The following is a 14,709-nucleotide window of genomic DNA, read 5'->3' as shown; positions in this document are numbered from 1 at the left end:
TTTTATAAATAAAAAATTCGAAATAAAATTGAATTTTGACAATGCGATTCTGAAAATTGCTATAATGTGTTTGTGTAACGAACAGAAACACTGATTTTCGCTGCTATCACCCCAGTACGGACATCCATTTCTGTCATATTGGAGAACAAGAGGAAGTGTTAGTTCATGTGGGTTTCTTTGGTACTCAATAAATAGTTTTTAGAATGTCAAAATATGTAACTTTTGTTATTTCATTTAACCTAAATACCGTAATTGAAAAAGAAAAACATTCACTAGTTTCTTTAAGATATTAAATAAAAAATATAAAAATGTTTATTTTTGTAATTTTTTTATTTTATTATAAATATTAATATCTTTTTATCATCAACACTCTAACAATATTTGTCAACACACCCTTTAAAAATAACAGGTCAAACATTGATTTTTATTGTTTCTATATAACTTTTTTTATAAATATTTTAATAATTGACAGAACCACATACCTTTCTTTTCAAGCCAAACGACTCCTGACCCTCAAATGGATCTGATGTTCTCATAAGAAAACGGCCTTTTTTCTGTACCTATTGATAAGCCCAATGAGCAGGGAATCCAACGATCCACCACCAAAAAGTGCTTCTTCTTTTTTTTATTATTATTGACATGTAAAATTTTAGTAACATGCTAAAATTTTCACTTAAAATTATTTTTAACTAATTAATAATAAATTTTAAAATTTCAAGTTAAAAACAATAAATAAATATTAAATATGTTTTTTAAATAATTTCTATAGATTTAAAAACATGAATTTTTTTTAAAACATTTAGTTTAATTTAAAGAAGAAACAAATAATTGTATAAAATAAAATAAATTGGTAGCATTTTATGACTTATACAGATTAACTCTAAAAAAAAAACAAGGTTATATCTCGTCCTTGGCTTTGATTTATTTTTTTATTATTACATAAAATTACAAACTACAATTTACAGTGTGAGTTGTTATTGTATAAGCACCGCTAAATTTAAATAGTTTAAAGTTTTTTTCTTTTCAAATGTGTCTACAATTACACTTAAGTATTATTTCTATCTTGAAAAATAAATGTTTACATTTATAAACATTGAGCTTTTTACATAAAAGATAAGTCATATTTAAATTATTTTGACAGTTTAATATTCATGTATAATGGTTCTCTTACCTCTTGCGTGAGTTTACGTTCTGAATATATATTTCAAATATGAAATAATAATATTCTTAGCAAATTTTTTTTATAAGAGTACATAATTTATTGCACCCAAAATTTTTTTTCATCTTTATCCATTAACCTTCGACCAACTATATCCTATTTGTTTAATTACCAAGGCTCTCAAATTTGTTGAGATTTAAAGTGCATTTGAGAGCACTTAAGTTGTTTTAAAAATAGTTTCTTCACGAAAAGTGTTGTTTTAATCATTATTTAAACATGTTTGACTATGGTTAAAATTTAACTTATAATATGTGTTTGAATAAAAATTTTAAATAAATTTTTTCTATACATTTTTAATATGAATCTTTATGTAATAATTTTCATCAAAAAATTATTTAAATGAGTTAAAATATTTTACAACTTCATAAAAAAAGTAAAATGAATCATAAATAACTTTAAAATCTCATAAATTGATTTCACAAGTTCAAATAAGATTTGTAAAAGTTCAAATAACATTTTATGATTTTTTAATAAAATAAATAAATTAAGAAAAATAAAACTATAAGTTAGTGTTTTTTTTAGTTCATTGTCATTCTACGTATAAAATTAAAAAACATTTTATCTTTTAAATATTTAATATTTAAAAAGATACCTTTATTATACTCATAATAATCTTACACAGCTCAAACAAAAACGTGTTTAGTACAAAATACTTATGATTTGAAAAAAAATATATATTTTTATTATAGTACAATTTTTTTTTTTTTATTTAAATAAAAAAAATTAAAAAATATACTTCACATAATGTATTTAAATTTAAATTCATTTCGTATTATTATTTGTAATAATTATCGATGGCAGTCATTCTCTATTTTTGTGACTGATCGAAGTACACACCTGTTTAAGATAAAATGTAAACAAAAGAACAAAAAATTCAACGGTGAATATTACAAGATGAAAATGTGTATATATAAGTGGTGTTATATGTAGGGAAAAAATAAGAAGCTATAATACTTTTTCTGCACAGCAAAACAAAGAAATAATGGTTGGTGCTTAATGAAAATAAATGCATCTTATCATGCACTGAGTTGTTTTAAACTAGTTTTTACTAAAGTTTAAAATAGATCTCAAGCATTAAAGATATAAATTTAATTTATATTTGTCAATAATATAATTTTTTTACACTGTTACTCAATCATAAATTATCATATTAACAATAATTTTATTTATTATAACAATTATATAAATTTATATTTAAATAAAATGTTATTGATTGAAAATGTAAAACGTTTTCATTGACAATACATTAAAATTAAAATTAATTTTTTTTTATAAAGTGTATAAAAATATGTTTACACCAAGACACGAGTTAAATAGTTTAAATAAAAATTTTAAATGAGAAACTTCAATATGGTAAAACTAAAATTTAATATTTTTAAGTGATTAATATCATTTAATAAATGATAATAAATATTTTATGACTTGTACCGTAAGAACACGTGATTGCGAAAGTCTTACGTTAAAATATAATTACATGATGATAAAATCAAAGTTTAAGTTTTCTTTTAGTTTCTCTATAACAATTCACACATAATTTCAAATTTTCGACAGCATTTGAATTTATTTCTGCAAAATTTAACGTTATCATAATAAAGTCTTTCTATCGGTTTATTTTTATCTAAAATTAAACTTTTGCATTCAAATAATTAGAGATTATTTTAATGGTTTCAGATGAAGAAAATTTACAAATATTTGATGGAAATTAGTAACTTTTGTAAAAGGTGAAGTTAGAAGTTCATAAAAGATTTATTAAACAATTGTTAAATTTTCATAAATATATGTTTTAATTGTGTGGCTCAATTAAGCAGGAAACTGAACATTGAGCCATCAAACTAAGCCCATTATGAACGTTGAGCACCCATTCTCTCTTGTTGACTCTGGTTTTTCTCTCTCATCAACTTGTTGCATTGTTTAAGCAAACGACGCTCTTCATTTATACAATTCCAATTGGAGTTCAACCATCATATCCAATTCAGCTACGTACGTTTTTGGTTTAGAAAATTATTCTTCTGGTCTTTTAACACAAGACTTATAAATTGTCATCTATATAACTTACTGTACTAATTACCATTTCTATCACACGTGAAAACCCTGTTCAGACTCAAAAAGTTTAAACCTGATATCACTTCAATGATGAACTTTCGAAATGACAGAAATGCCCTCCACGTACTTTCCTAGCAATTCCAATTGCTTTCCACACCCAACTTCCATGCCCCGACGGTCAACCACGGCATCTTCACATTTTCTCCACCAATTTTTTATAATTATATAAATGGCAATTATAATAACACGAGCCAAATTTTTGGGTATATATATATATATATATATATTCGTTCGAATATATTACGTAGAGACGGCAATTGGTTTACGTCAGAGTCCACCGTTGCTTCTATTCTTGTCTCTCTCTCTCTCCTCTCTCCTTCTATCTCTATGCAGACTATGCTTGATATTAATGAATAATGTTGATTCTTATCTGCTAGTGCTCCTATTTGGGACATTTTGTGAAGTGTAAAACTGGGTTTGCCTCTGTTGTTTATTATTTTTATTTAATATTTTTTTTTTCATTTTTCCATAGCCGCCTCTAGTGTTTCTCTCCTTCTCTCAGTTCCTAGCTGCTTCTTTTGCACGCCCCAGGTTCCACGAAACCACCTTTCCGTTGATTGAATTCGGAAAGTTTTGTTCTTTTGTCTCATCTTCTTTTGGGGGGAATTGGGTAATTGGAAGTGTGTTCCATGTTGTTGGATTCCTAGCCAGCTTGCTCCTTTTTGTCCGATTGGGTTTTCGAGGTTTTGGAGAAATTAATGAAACAACTGTGACTCGTCCAAGGCAGACTCCTATTTTACGTTGATCTTTTGTTCTCACTGTCAGAAATTGAACTTGCCTTTTGTTGCAGAGATTCAATTCACGGTGGCCCAATTTGGTGGATTGGGATAAAAGGCTTGATCGATTGCTGGAGATATGTTGGAGTTTTTTTATGAAAAAAAAAAAACTTCAGTTTTGTCAATGTTATTGTAAATGAAGATTTGTGTCTTGCGCTAAACTATGATGCTTGATCAGGACTGTGGTGGTTTTGTTTGGTAGTTTTATACACAGGAAATGCTTTCCTATTGGACTCCACTGTTTAGTTAAGAATGTCTATCGCTGGGTTATTCTTGGTGCTGTTACTGCAACTGTCAACAATTTTTGGCTCTGCAGTTATCTTACTGTCAACGGATTGTGGCACTGATTGGGTTGCATATTCATATTCTAGTCATGGTCAGGAACTGTATTACATAAAAGGGAATGTAGTAGACAAGGTTGCTTTCTGTCAGGCACTCCAATTGTATATTGCAAATGGCTGTGATGTGAAGGACTACTTTGGAACTGTCAACTGTGTGTTGGATGAAACTTCTGGTATGGTTCTATTGGATGTTAGTTTGAGTATGGTTTGCAAATATAGTAATGCACTTTTTTTTTTCGTAGATTTCCACTTAACCTTTGTATTGGCTTTTATTGTTTGCAGTGAATTTACCTTCAAAGGCAGGGAGGAAACTTCTGCAGAAGGATGTAAGCAATAAATCCACATCACAAGGAGATTCTGAGCCTTTGTCAACCCATCAAGTTGGGCTTTATGCGGGTGGAGCTTTGTTGGTATGTTGTGCCGTTCTTTGTCCTTGTTTCTATGGGAAGAGACGGAAAGCAACTTCTCACGCTGTTCTGGCCAAGGATCCAAATTCAAGTGAGTTGATGGTTATATAAAGTTGTACCACCTTTTTTTGGACTTTGTCTGGTTAACTTCCATGCTAGACATGTGCATTCATATTTTGAATTTGGGAGAGGGATATTCTGGCATGGACACAATTTGATAAGTAATCTGTTACTACTTACTAGATTACCTTAAAATTTCAGTTTCCATTGTTGTTATATGCTTTTTATTTCTTGCATTTTTTTCAAGATTATGCTTGCGGTTACACTTGATAAGAAGTAATGAACAATTTTGCTATTGTAGTGGATTCAGCCTCCTCCTTCGAAGCCTCCGTTACTGATAAGATTCCTGATAGGATTCCGGCCAGTCCACTCAGGGTGCCACCCAGTCCGTCAAGATTCTCAATGTCTCCAAAACTCAGTAGACTTCAATCATTACATCTCAACCTAAGTCAGGTTGCAAGAGCTACCCGAAATTTCTCAGAAACATTACAAATTGGAGAAGGAGGTTTTGGAACTGTCTACAAGGCTAAGTTAGAGGATGGCCTGATTGTGGCTGTAAAACGTGCAAAAAGGGTAAGCAACTCTTCATATGTAATTTTAAAATCTCCAGCTAAGTTTAGAGTACTAAATTTCTGGATTCTGTTTTGTTAGGGAAAAAAAAAATATGTATCAATATTCAATTCTGAACTACTTTGACTATTCTACATCATTAGAAACAGTAGAAGTACTTATTTTCTCTGTGCTGACGCGCCTACGTTGTATAGGAACATTTTGATAATTTGAGAACAGAATTCAGCAGTGAAGTAGAACTTTTGGCCAAAATTGATCATCGAAACCTGGTGAAGCTACTCGGTTATATTGACAAAGGAAATGAACGCCTTCTTATTACAGAGTATGTGCCAAATGGTACTCTTAGAGAACATTTGGATGGTAAGACTATGACCTGTTATTTGCCAATATCTGTCTCTGAATATGGAATCCAATGTGGAATGTCATGTCCATATAATTGGCAGGTCTGCGTGGAAAAATCCTAGACTTTAATCAGCGCCTTGAGATTGCAATTGATGTTGCTCATGGCTTGACCTATCTGCATCTGTATGCAGGTCAGTGATTACTGTATTCTGCTTGTACTGTTCACCTACATTTTATTCTGCATACAAGCCAACTGTAAGATTGTTCTACACTATATCTTGCATAATTAGAATATAAATAAATGTTGTGAAGTCTTGAATTTTAAGATAACTAATTTAGACTGTGTTATATGCTGTTTGTTTATTGAAACAGTCTATTGAAAAGGCATCATACTCAAGTAGTAAGCATTATTACCTTTTTAGCATAATTCTATAAAATCAACCTTCTCTGCCAGCTGAATATGTCCATATATTCCTAATTGATAGATATATTTTTTTGGTTCTTGGTAAGGATAGATTATAGATATATTATTACCTTGACAATGAGTCCATTGTTAAGCATTCAGTTTTTAACTTGATTTAGCATATCTATGCAGCATAGTTTCCCTATAGTCTTAATAATATTTAAGGATCTGCCAACTGATGCCTAACCTTTGTCTTCTCTTGAAACAGAAAAGCAAATTATCCATCGAGATGTGAAATCATCCAATATTCTTCTGACAGAAAACATGCGAGCTAAAGTTGCTGATTTTGGATTTGCAAGGCTGGGTCCAGTGAACACTGATCAAACACACATTTCAACCAAAGTGAAGGGCACAGTTGGTTATTTGGATCCTGAGTATATGAAAACATACCAACTCACTCCCAAAAGTGATGTTTACTCATTTGGAATTTTGCTTTTAGAAATTGTCACAGGCCGCCGTCCGGTGGAGTTAAGGAAAACTGTTGAAGAGCGTGTTACACTTAGATGGGTAAGCTCATAATTTGTTTTAATTAAGATGGATTTTTTTATTTTTCTTTTTCATGTTTTTAACAAGTATTCATTGTCATTTTTAGCATGTTTAGAAAAGATGATATAGCATTTAAGGCATGCATCCAACACTAATCCTATAAGTTAGGGACGTCTTGATAAGAAAACTTCTTGTGTCATTTATTCTTGATGGGGATGTTTGAAATGGGTTGCAGACTTCAAACCAACAGGATTTGCATCAATGGGTGAATACAAAGGGAAAAAAAAAAAAAAAACTTGCTATAGCGTTGCATAGGCTTATGCTGCGCCATAAAAAACCTGGAATCTTTTGTGGCTTCTCCTTAGTTGATCTGATTTCAGCTTTAGAAGTACTCAAAACCTTATACTTACTTTGGTCTTATATTAATATCATGATGAAACTGAGGATGCTACTATGCTCCCATTGGGTGCAAAATTTTGTAGTTTGATTAAGCTACTGCGTTCTCCCCTTGAAGCTAGTAGTGCCTTTCCTTTTTGGACATACTTATAGGCTTTATAGCACCTTTACCAAAAAGCATTATCAATGCAATATTATCTAGTGAATTCCAACCTTTTTTTTTTCTACTTAGTAAATATTTTAGTACTAGATTAAAGACTTTGCTGTCTTTTTTCATTTTTGTAGCACTCAAATTATGCTTTCTGATCTTCTTACAGGCCTTCAGGAAGTATAACGAAGGGAGTGTGGTGGAATTGGTGGATCCTTTAATGGAAGAAGCTGTGAATGCGGATGTACTCATGAAGATGTTTGATTTGGCATTTCAATGTGCAGCTCCCATTAGAACAGATAGACCTGACATGAAATCAGTGTGTGAGCAACTATGGGCAATAAGGGCAGATTACCTCAAGAGTGCAAGGAGAGAATAAGTAAAGCTGGTGATTATATTGTGAAGTCAGTAGTTTTCTTTTAGATTTTTCTTTCTTCTTTGTCCTACCTAAAGGTGTCTCAGCCATTGTGAAATGAAGTTATATCATTTGGGTCTTCATTTAGGTGACTTTATTTATTCAACAGTGAACTGCATCATAAGTCATTCTAAAGTTTGATTAGTGGAAGGTTACTTTTGCAAGTGGCAACCAGTTTAAGCTGTCTCAGAGAACAACTGAATAAAAATAACAAATTTCGAGTGTGTTTATCTCAGCCCCAAGAAAAAAAGTGCTTTGAGCAACTTTCCATGACTTGTCACTGGAATATTTTTCTTTGTAGAGTTCACAGCGGATTTTGTAACATATAATTTTGTTAAGGAACCACCTTGGTTACGTGAATGACTGATCCAACGAAACAATAGCTTCTGATTACCTGTGGTTGTGCTAGTTTTCATACTTTAGGATGGTTGGTCATTAACTAGTGAAAAATGGCTACAAAAATTGGTAAATTGCAAAACTTGATTGTTAAATGGCTGAGTTCCAAATTGTAACAACGATATCATCATCTTCATTTCTTTCAACCATATCCTAATGGTCACACAATTAACTATTCGAGTTTTAGATTTCTTAACCAAATATTAACTATTCGAGTTTTAGATTTCTTAACCAAATCTTGATGATTTAACTTTCAGCAATATTAGAAAACACGATTGTAGTATAATGTTCTCTAAGCTCGGTCAGGCTGGTTTGCTCATGAAGCACCAATCCAAACAAGCAGCCATTAGATACATAAAATCTGAATATATGGAAATTAAACTCCATTCTTTCTATGGCAGAAACGAAGAACCCACAATCAACCACTGATTAATTATTATGACGTAAAAGTGTAATGCAATTAAAGAAAAAAGGTAACTCACTTGATCAAAGGCCCGCTTTTAAGCAGCCTTTTTCTAATTCCAAAGAACAAATTTTTACGTGTATATCCTATGGCACGCATTCACATGATTATTCAATAAAGAACAGTTCAAAAAGGGCTCATATCATACATTGATTTTTGTAAATGTGACTCCAGCACTGGATTCCATGATGAAGTTGGGGGCGAAAAAATTTATGCCTTCTGCAACACTAGAATAATTAAGCTTGGTACCCTTGCTCTCATGGCCTAAAAGACAAGAATATGTAGGCGTTGCTGTTGAACTTCAAACTTGGTAGCTTTTGCTTGTACACCCAAAAAATTTTCCTAAACAAGGTTGCTAAAGTATTAATCTTTTCCACCTGTTTATTACTAGATAAGGATGCACACCCAATATATGTTCTGGCATGAAATCGTGCCGTGTCAGTATACCCACCACAGGTGATCTCTGCAGTTAGTATGCATAGAACTTAGATGAGTGTAACAGCAGAGAAAAATAATAGATTGGTGATGATAAACTAAAAGTAGCAAGAATAGAAGATTAAAGGCATAAATAAGGGGCAAATTAGATACATCAATCCATATAATAACTTTTACTACAGATTAAAAAAAAAATGGACCCAGTTAATGACCAACAGGAGGTGAAAAAGACCTGACAGGGATAAACTGTGAATGCAAGTTGGGTATATTTAACAGATATAATCAAACTTCATTTTTTAGCAAAATAAAAGAGGAAATTATTAAAAATCTTTTTTCTTCCTCACCAAAATTTCCTCTCTTATCAAAAACACATAAAACTTTAATGGCATAAATATGCTTTTAGTCCCAATAAATAACATTAAATTTGATTTAAGTCATCACAAATTTATTATTAAACTGTACTTGATACTACTTCATGATATGATGTAGCATGCATATAACCATAAAATAGCTACTATTATGAGGTGACAAATGATATAATATATCTAGATGCATGCCACATCATCAGTAAATAATGTCAGAGACTATTTTTAAAACTTAAAATTTTAGAGGATTATATTTACATAGACTAAAAACATATTTCAGCCAACTTTAATTCATGACTTAATAATAATGAATACAAACAGAACAGAACTGGAACTAAGATGTTTTTATCAGGAAAAAAAGAAACAGAATGCAGATACTCTCCAACCAAATTTGGCACCCTATTTAACCAACAATACATCTTTTAACTATCCCAAGCAAAATTGCAACAAGGCATGAGAAAATTACTTACACCGGAGATCTTAGGTACCACAAGCAGGTGTCTCAAACCAAGCTCTCGAAAAAGTGTAAGGGCCTTTCCCAGTGACATTGTTTCCACAACAGTATAAGGCGAAGCATTAGTAAATGGATGTAGATCTATGAACATGTCCATCTCTTCCTCGGTTAACTGTATATCCTCTATCTTTAGACCATTGCTTGAACCCTTTTTTGCAAAATCATCTGATGAAAACTTATGCCAGACATCATCACTTAATGCCATAGGTGAGGACAAGAAAGCTTTCTTCTTCAACAACGTGAGAAGATGGTCACGAAGGATTATGCCAAATAACACTGGAGCTTCTGAAATTGGAGGCTCATCAATAACAGGAAACCCATTATGTCCTGTAGTTTTGAGAACAAACACTATGTTACGAACCTTCTCAATGCCATTAAACATCTGAAGTGGGCCAGTGACTACATCGCTGACTGTTAGCTGCCTCATATATGGTTCAGCATGAGTTTCTAAATAAGGCAAACCTTTGGCTTTCACTATAAGGTCATATATATTTGCATTGAAAGTATCTGCTACAGTCTTAGATATCAACAGCACCATCATGATTAGGGGGAGTAATAACAAGTTATTGGTAAGTTCTAGCATAATTACACAGAGAGAAACTGTTGTCCTCATGGATCCACCAAGAAAGGAGGCAGCGCCAAGTACAGCATAAAGGCCATGGTTAAGATTGGACTGTTTGCCAACCAACATTCCAACAAAGCGTCCATAAGATGCACCAGTCACAATAACTGGCACAAAAAGACCGGCTGGAGCAACAACTCCATAGCTAAAGATACTTAGAAAAAAGCATGTGATGAAAAAGATGAGCATTGATGTGTGCTCAAACTCATCATCAGTATTCTTGCTAAATAGATTTCGGATAGCATCATCATTTGTGTTAAAAATAAGACTAGCAAGATCATTGTAGTGATGAGGAGGGCAGCTGAATTTCTTGTAGATACCAGATCGACCTATTGTAGGACAAGGCTCAGTTGGGTCAGATGGGCAAGGTCGGCATGATGTAATCCATGGCAATCCAAAAAGAAGACAGGATGTAAACATGGAAATTAAACAAGTAAGCAAAATTTTGAAAACAGTGCCCTTCCTGCAAGTGTAAATGGTGGGAAAAATGAGCTTGGCAAAAATGTTAGGAAAAGTTTAATTTTTGTCGTATCCACTTAACCAAAAGAGAAGCTTACTCGTAGATAAAATTGTATATGCGAAGAACTTTGCTCAACATCAAATTATATAAGCTGCCAAGTATCCCCCCTATAACACCAAGAATAAAAACAGGAGGAAGATCCACCAAATGATATGAAATACTTGCTGAATAAGCATCAAACATTATCAGTCCTCCTTTACCAAATAACCCACATTTACCACTTAAGCATACATCAATCATGGCACGAAGCAAAATTGCAACTACTGCTGTTGTGAAGAAAGCTCTCCAGAGAAGGGCAGTTCTCCACCTTCAGAACAGAAATTAAATATATATAAATTTATTTGAGACATTGAAGGGGAACAAAATTTTTACTTACGGAAGAGCCAACTCTATTGAGAAATTACTGAATATCAAACAAAATGGTTCAAAATAAAATTATGTTGAGTAAAGTTCAGACACAAATGAGCAGTTGAAAATCAAGAAATAACAAATGTAAAGGCAGGATCATATTTTTAATTTTTTTATTAAAATAAACATCAAGGGGAAGAGGAATTAAACCCCTTCACAACATCATTGACAAAAAAATTCATATGTCAAAAATATGATTCCAATTCTCAAGTTAAGCATCACGAAAAATTTAGAGTTTACAAGAGAAAATTTGTAATGTTTAGTAGATAGGCAAACAAACCAAGATGCCATCTCTTCAAGAACAAACAACACACCACCAACAGGGGCACGGAAGGCAGCAGCCATTCCAGCTGCTGATCCACATACTATGAGATCCCGTCGATCTCGGTCGTTCTTAAAATGATGTAACCATTTCCATGTTAACCCGTATCTCTTTGACCCACCCTGACCCAACAATGCTGCCACACATGCACCTGTATGTACCATAGGCCCTGCCTTCCCAATATTGAGAGATGATGATACTCCTGTAATGCTTCCAATAATCTGTAGATAGAACCAAAAATGAAAGTAAGTCTCTTTGTTTAGGAAGAACATTTCCTGTCTGACTGAATCTAGTAAGGGGATCCAGAGTTCTAGTTAAGAGACAATATTGTCAATGACATATTATGAGGCTGAACTCATATGTTATTGGAGAAACAGTTAATATGGTTTACAGAATTTCTACCAAGACAAGTGCTCTGTGCATTAAAGAGGAAAAAATATAGAATTGCTCATAAGTAGGCAAGACCACAAGACCCCATTGATATCAGGACTTTCTGTCACATATTTAGCATCTTTTAGATAATATGCGGATGGAATAGGTATATTTCTGCATATAGAATATCTTCTCCAATTAGACAAGCAATATACACCCTTAAGTTGATATTATCAGAACTAACATCATTTGTGTATTTGTAAACATCATTTTCACAACACAAAATTTGGGTAAATTTTACATTGCTTTGTGGCTGCTAGCACTTTATTGAATATGTTAATAAATTCTGAAATGTCTCACTATCCTGACTTCATGCAGAAATGAAAAAAAATGTCTAAACATTAAAAAAAAAAAAAAAAAGGTTATCAACATAGAATAACAAGTTAATCAGTACCACTAAATGTGGTAAGATTTACGCCACCTGTGTGGTGTGCCAATAACAATGTCAATGAATAATGATATGAACAGGAAGTAGATTCTGTTGGTTTAAACTGAAAAATGACTTCAACAATGTATTGACAATTAACAGATCAGTATAAAATGACCAATAATGGTAATCCCTTGTTCCACCTTTCATTACCAAATAGTGTTTATGTCACTAGCATGCTACACCTAGTACCTAAAAGTTTTAATATTATATATTTTTACATTGTCATTGACCTCAATCCTAAGAACTGATTTTAATATCTAAAAGGTTTTTATTAATAAAGAAAAGATTTATTACATTATAGATGTAAAGGTGTAATAAATGTTATCTTTTCCAATAAAATCCTATTATTATTAGTTATTTAAACTCCACACCAAGTGTTGAAGTCAACAGTTTTCTATATCTTAATACAAATGCTAACAATAAATTTTCTACCACATTCCTTATAATTGGTTGAAATTTAGTAGAACTTGTTCAATTATGAGAGTGCGTTGAAAAAAATATGTTGCTAACATTCCTCGATATTTTAATTGCTTTCATGGCTTATGATCAAAAGTGCTCTTGAAACACAAATCGTAGTGTCATTACTAAAGCTAGAACACGTCAACATCAAATGAAATATTTCCATCTTATGAGCAAACTTGTATCATTGTCTGTGTAAGAAGGGAAACCCCAGCACTAAATCTGCATTGAATTAATGTACTGCATACCTTAACAAACAGAGTTCGTAGAGTAAATATTCCTGGTGCATCCACGCCATTTAGGTAAGCCTTCACCTCTGGTATACCTGAACCAGTAGCAGTAGGAGCTATCAAAGCCGTGATTATAGAGGCAAAAAGCGTGAGACCCAAATTTGAAGCAAAAAATACTAGAAAGGCCAACAGAAACCTGCATGAAATTATGATCACTTGTCAGCAACTTCACATAAAAAGAGCGAACATATAACAATGCAACATACTATCACAAAACAAAAATCTAAACTTCGAAAAGTAATCATAAAGCTTTTGAATATGCATTAGCAAATTCACAAAATTCATTTGAATCCATCACACCAGAAAAGCATAGATAAATAATAAGTCAATTTTGAAACATCATGGGAACATGAAACAAATTCCTAGTGATTACTTATTTTCGAACATCATGTTGGAAGTGACGACAAACTTGATGCCAGCGAGATTCTCAACTGCGAGATTGTTGCAAAACCCAATGACAGCAACAATCACTCCAACTAGAAAGCACAAGAGCCACTTCATAACAACATACTGCAATATCTGAGCCTTCCCTCTGCTCCTCCAATCCTGCTTGAAGAACTCATTCTCGAAAATCCTACAGACCCACATAAAAAAGGGCGACATTTAATTTAGAACCGGGTAACCGAAAAGGTTTCACCTTTGAGCAAAAGCAGAAGACCCAGATGAAAAAAGAAAGAAAAAAACGAACTCGTAGTCGAGGCTCTCAATTGGGCAGACATTGGCGCCAATAATAGCAACCTGGGACGTGGAGTTGACAATGGATCTCTGCGAAGACAGCAAAGGTTGCCGAAGGAGGGACTCGGAGTCTCCATTAATTGAGTGGTTTGTGGACATGGCAGGTAGAGTGAGAACGGTGAAAAGATTCGAGCATGTGGGTTCTGACCTCGCCCAAGAAGAGCCAGTGAGTGAGAGGAGAGAGAATATGCCCCCAAATATTGTTGGGGGGAACCGAAGAGTAGTGTCTGGTTTTATTGTTTTTTTGTGCAATCGAGGTCAAATAAGGAAATTTACAATGACAACGTGGTACTCTGCCACCAAGTGTGGGGGTGGGACAACTTGCGGGCTGTGGCTTGGGGGGTGTTGGGGTCTCCCTTCGTGCCTTGTCTTTAATAATGTTCGTTACAGGAGTATGTTTCTTATTTATAGAAAAAACGGGTTAAAATTCATTTTAATAATTTTTGTGATTAAAAGAAATAAATTGTGACCGTGGATTAAAAAATATTCATTGTGTGAACAAATTATATGCATGTGATATATGCGAGCGAGGATACGGATAAAGTTTGGTTTATTAGAATACGATCCGATTCTAATTTGAATTGTTTACGAA

At 32.8% G+C, this 14,709-nt stretch overlaps 2 protein-coding genes across 5 annotated transcripts; one reads left to right on the top strand and one right to left on the bottom strand.

Moving 5' to 3' along the window:
• Positions 1-3,559: 3,559 nt before the first annotated feature.
• LOC113845864 (calmodulin-binding receptor-like cytoplasmic kinase 3) lies at positions 3,560-8,265 on the top strand. Of its 2 annotated transcripts, none has more exons than XM_027473521.1 (7): positions 3,560-4,612; positions 4,722-4,937; positions 5,208-5,479; positions 5,671-5,836; positions 5,920-6,009; positions 6,490-6,788; positions 7,481-8,265. In XM_027473521.1, the coding sequence occupies exons 1-7, from the start codon at positions 4,351-4,353 to the stop codon at positions 7,688-7,690; spliced, it is 1,515 nt and encodes a 504-aa protein (XP_027329322.1). In that variant the 5' UTR covers positions 3,560-4,350; the 3' UTR covers positions 7,691-8,265. The 2 variants fall into 2 exon arrangements, with proteins under 2 accessions (XP_027329322.1, XP_027329321.1); XM_027473520.1 differs by having other exon boundaries at positions 3,657-4,639; positions 7,481-8,083.
• A 244-nt stretch (positions 8,266-8,509) lies between these two features.
• On the bottom strand, positions 8,510-14,493 carry LOC113846041 (putative chloride channel-like protein CLC-g). 3 transcript variants are annotated; one of them, XM_027473853.1, is made up of 7 exons: positions 14,071-14,493; positions 13,756-13,956; positions 13,341-13,518; positions 11,730-11,992; positions 11,079-11,348; positions 9,856-10,984; positions 8,510-9,048 (listed from the first exon to the last, which is right to left on the bottom strand). In XM_027473853.1, the coding sequence occupies exons 1-7, from the start codon at positions 14,214-14,216 to the stop codon at positions 8,941-8,943; spliced, it is 2,295 nt and encodes a 764-aa protein (XP_027329654.1). In that variant the 5' UTR covers positions 14,217-14,493; the 3' UTR covers positions 8,510-8,940. The 3 variants fall into 3 exon arrangements, with proteins under 3 accessions (XP_027329654.1, XP_027329655.1, XP_027329657.1); XM_027473854.1 differs by having other exon boundaries at positions 13,768-13,956; positions 14,071-14,471; XM_027473856.1 differs by having other exon boundaries at positions 13,792-13,956; positions 14,071-14,471.
• Between the last annotated feature and the right edge of the window lie 216 nt (positions 14,494-14,709).

Source organism: Abrus precatorius, unplaced genomic scaffold, assembly GCF_003935025.1.
Source record: "Abrus precatorius isolate BTA unplaced genomic scaffold, Abrus_2018 Scaffold8, whole genome shotgun sequence".
NCBI lineage: Eukaryota > Viridiplantae > Streptophyta > Magnoliopsida > Fabales > Fabaceae > Abrus > Abrus precatorius.
The sequence above is the reverse complement of the archived record's forward strand: the minus strand, read 5'-3'. Positions and strand labels throughout refer to the sequence as shown.

Bases quoted from the DNA above. Each gene is read 5' to 3' on its own strand.
- LOC113845864 (XM_027473520.1), top strand. From the start codon at position 4,351: ATGTCTATCGCTGGGTTATTCTTGGTGCTGTTACTGCAACTGTCAACA. The intron at 4,640-4,721 runs GTATGGTTTGCA...TATTGTTTGCAG, and splicing joins TCTATTGGATGTTAGTTTGA to TGAATTTACCTTCAAAGGCA. The intron at 6,010-6,489 runs GTCAGTGATTAC...CTCTTGAAACAG, and splicing joins CTATCTGCATCTGTATGCAG to AAAAGCAAATTATCCATCGA.
- LOC113846041 (XM_027473853.1), bottom strand. From the start codon at position 14,216: ATGTCCACAAACCACTCAATTAATGGAGACTCCGAGTCCCTCCTTCGG. The intron at 13,957-14,070 runs GTTCGTTTTTTT...GTGGGTCTGTAG, and splicing joins ATTGAGAGCCTCGACTACGA to GATTTTCGAGAATGAGTTCT. The intron at 11,993-13,340 runs GTATGCAGTACA...TTCTATCTACAG, and splicing joins TACGAACTCTGTTTGTTAAG to ATTATTGGAAGCATTACAGG.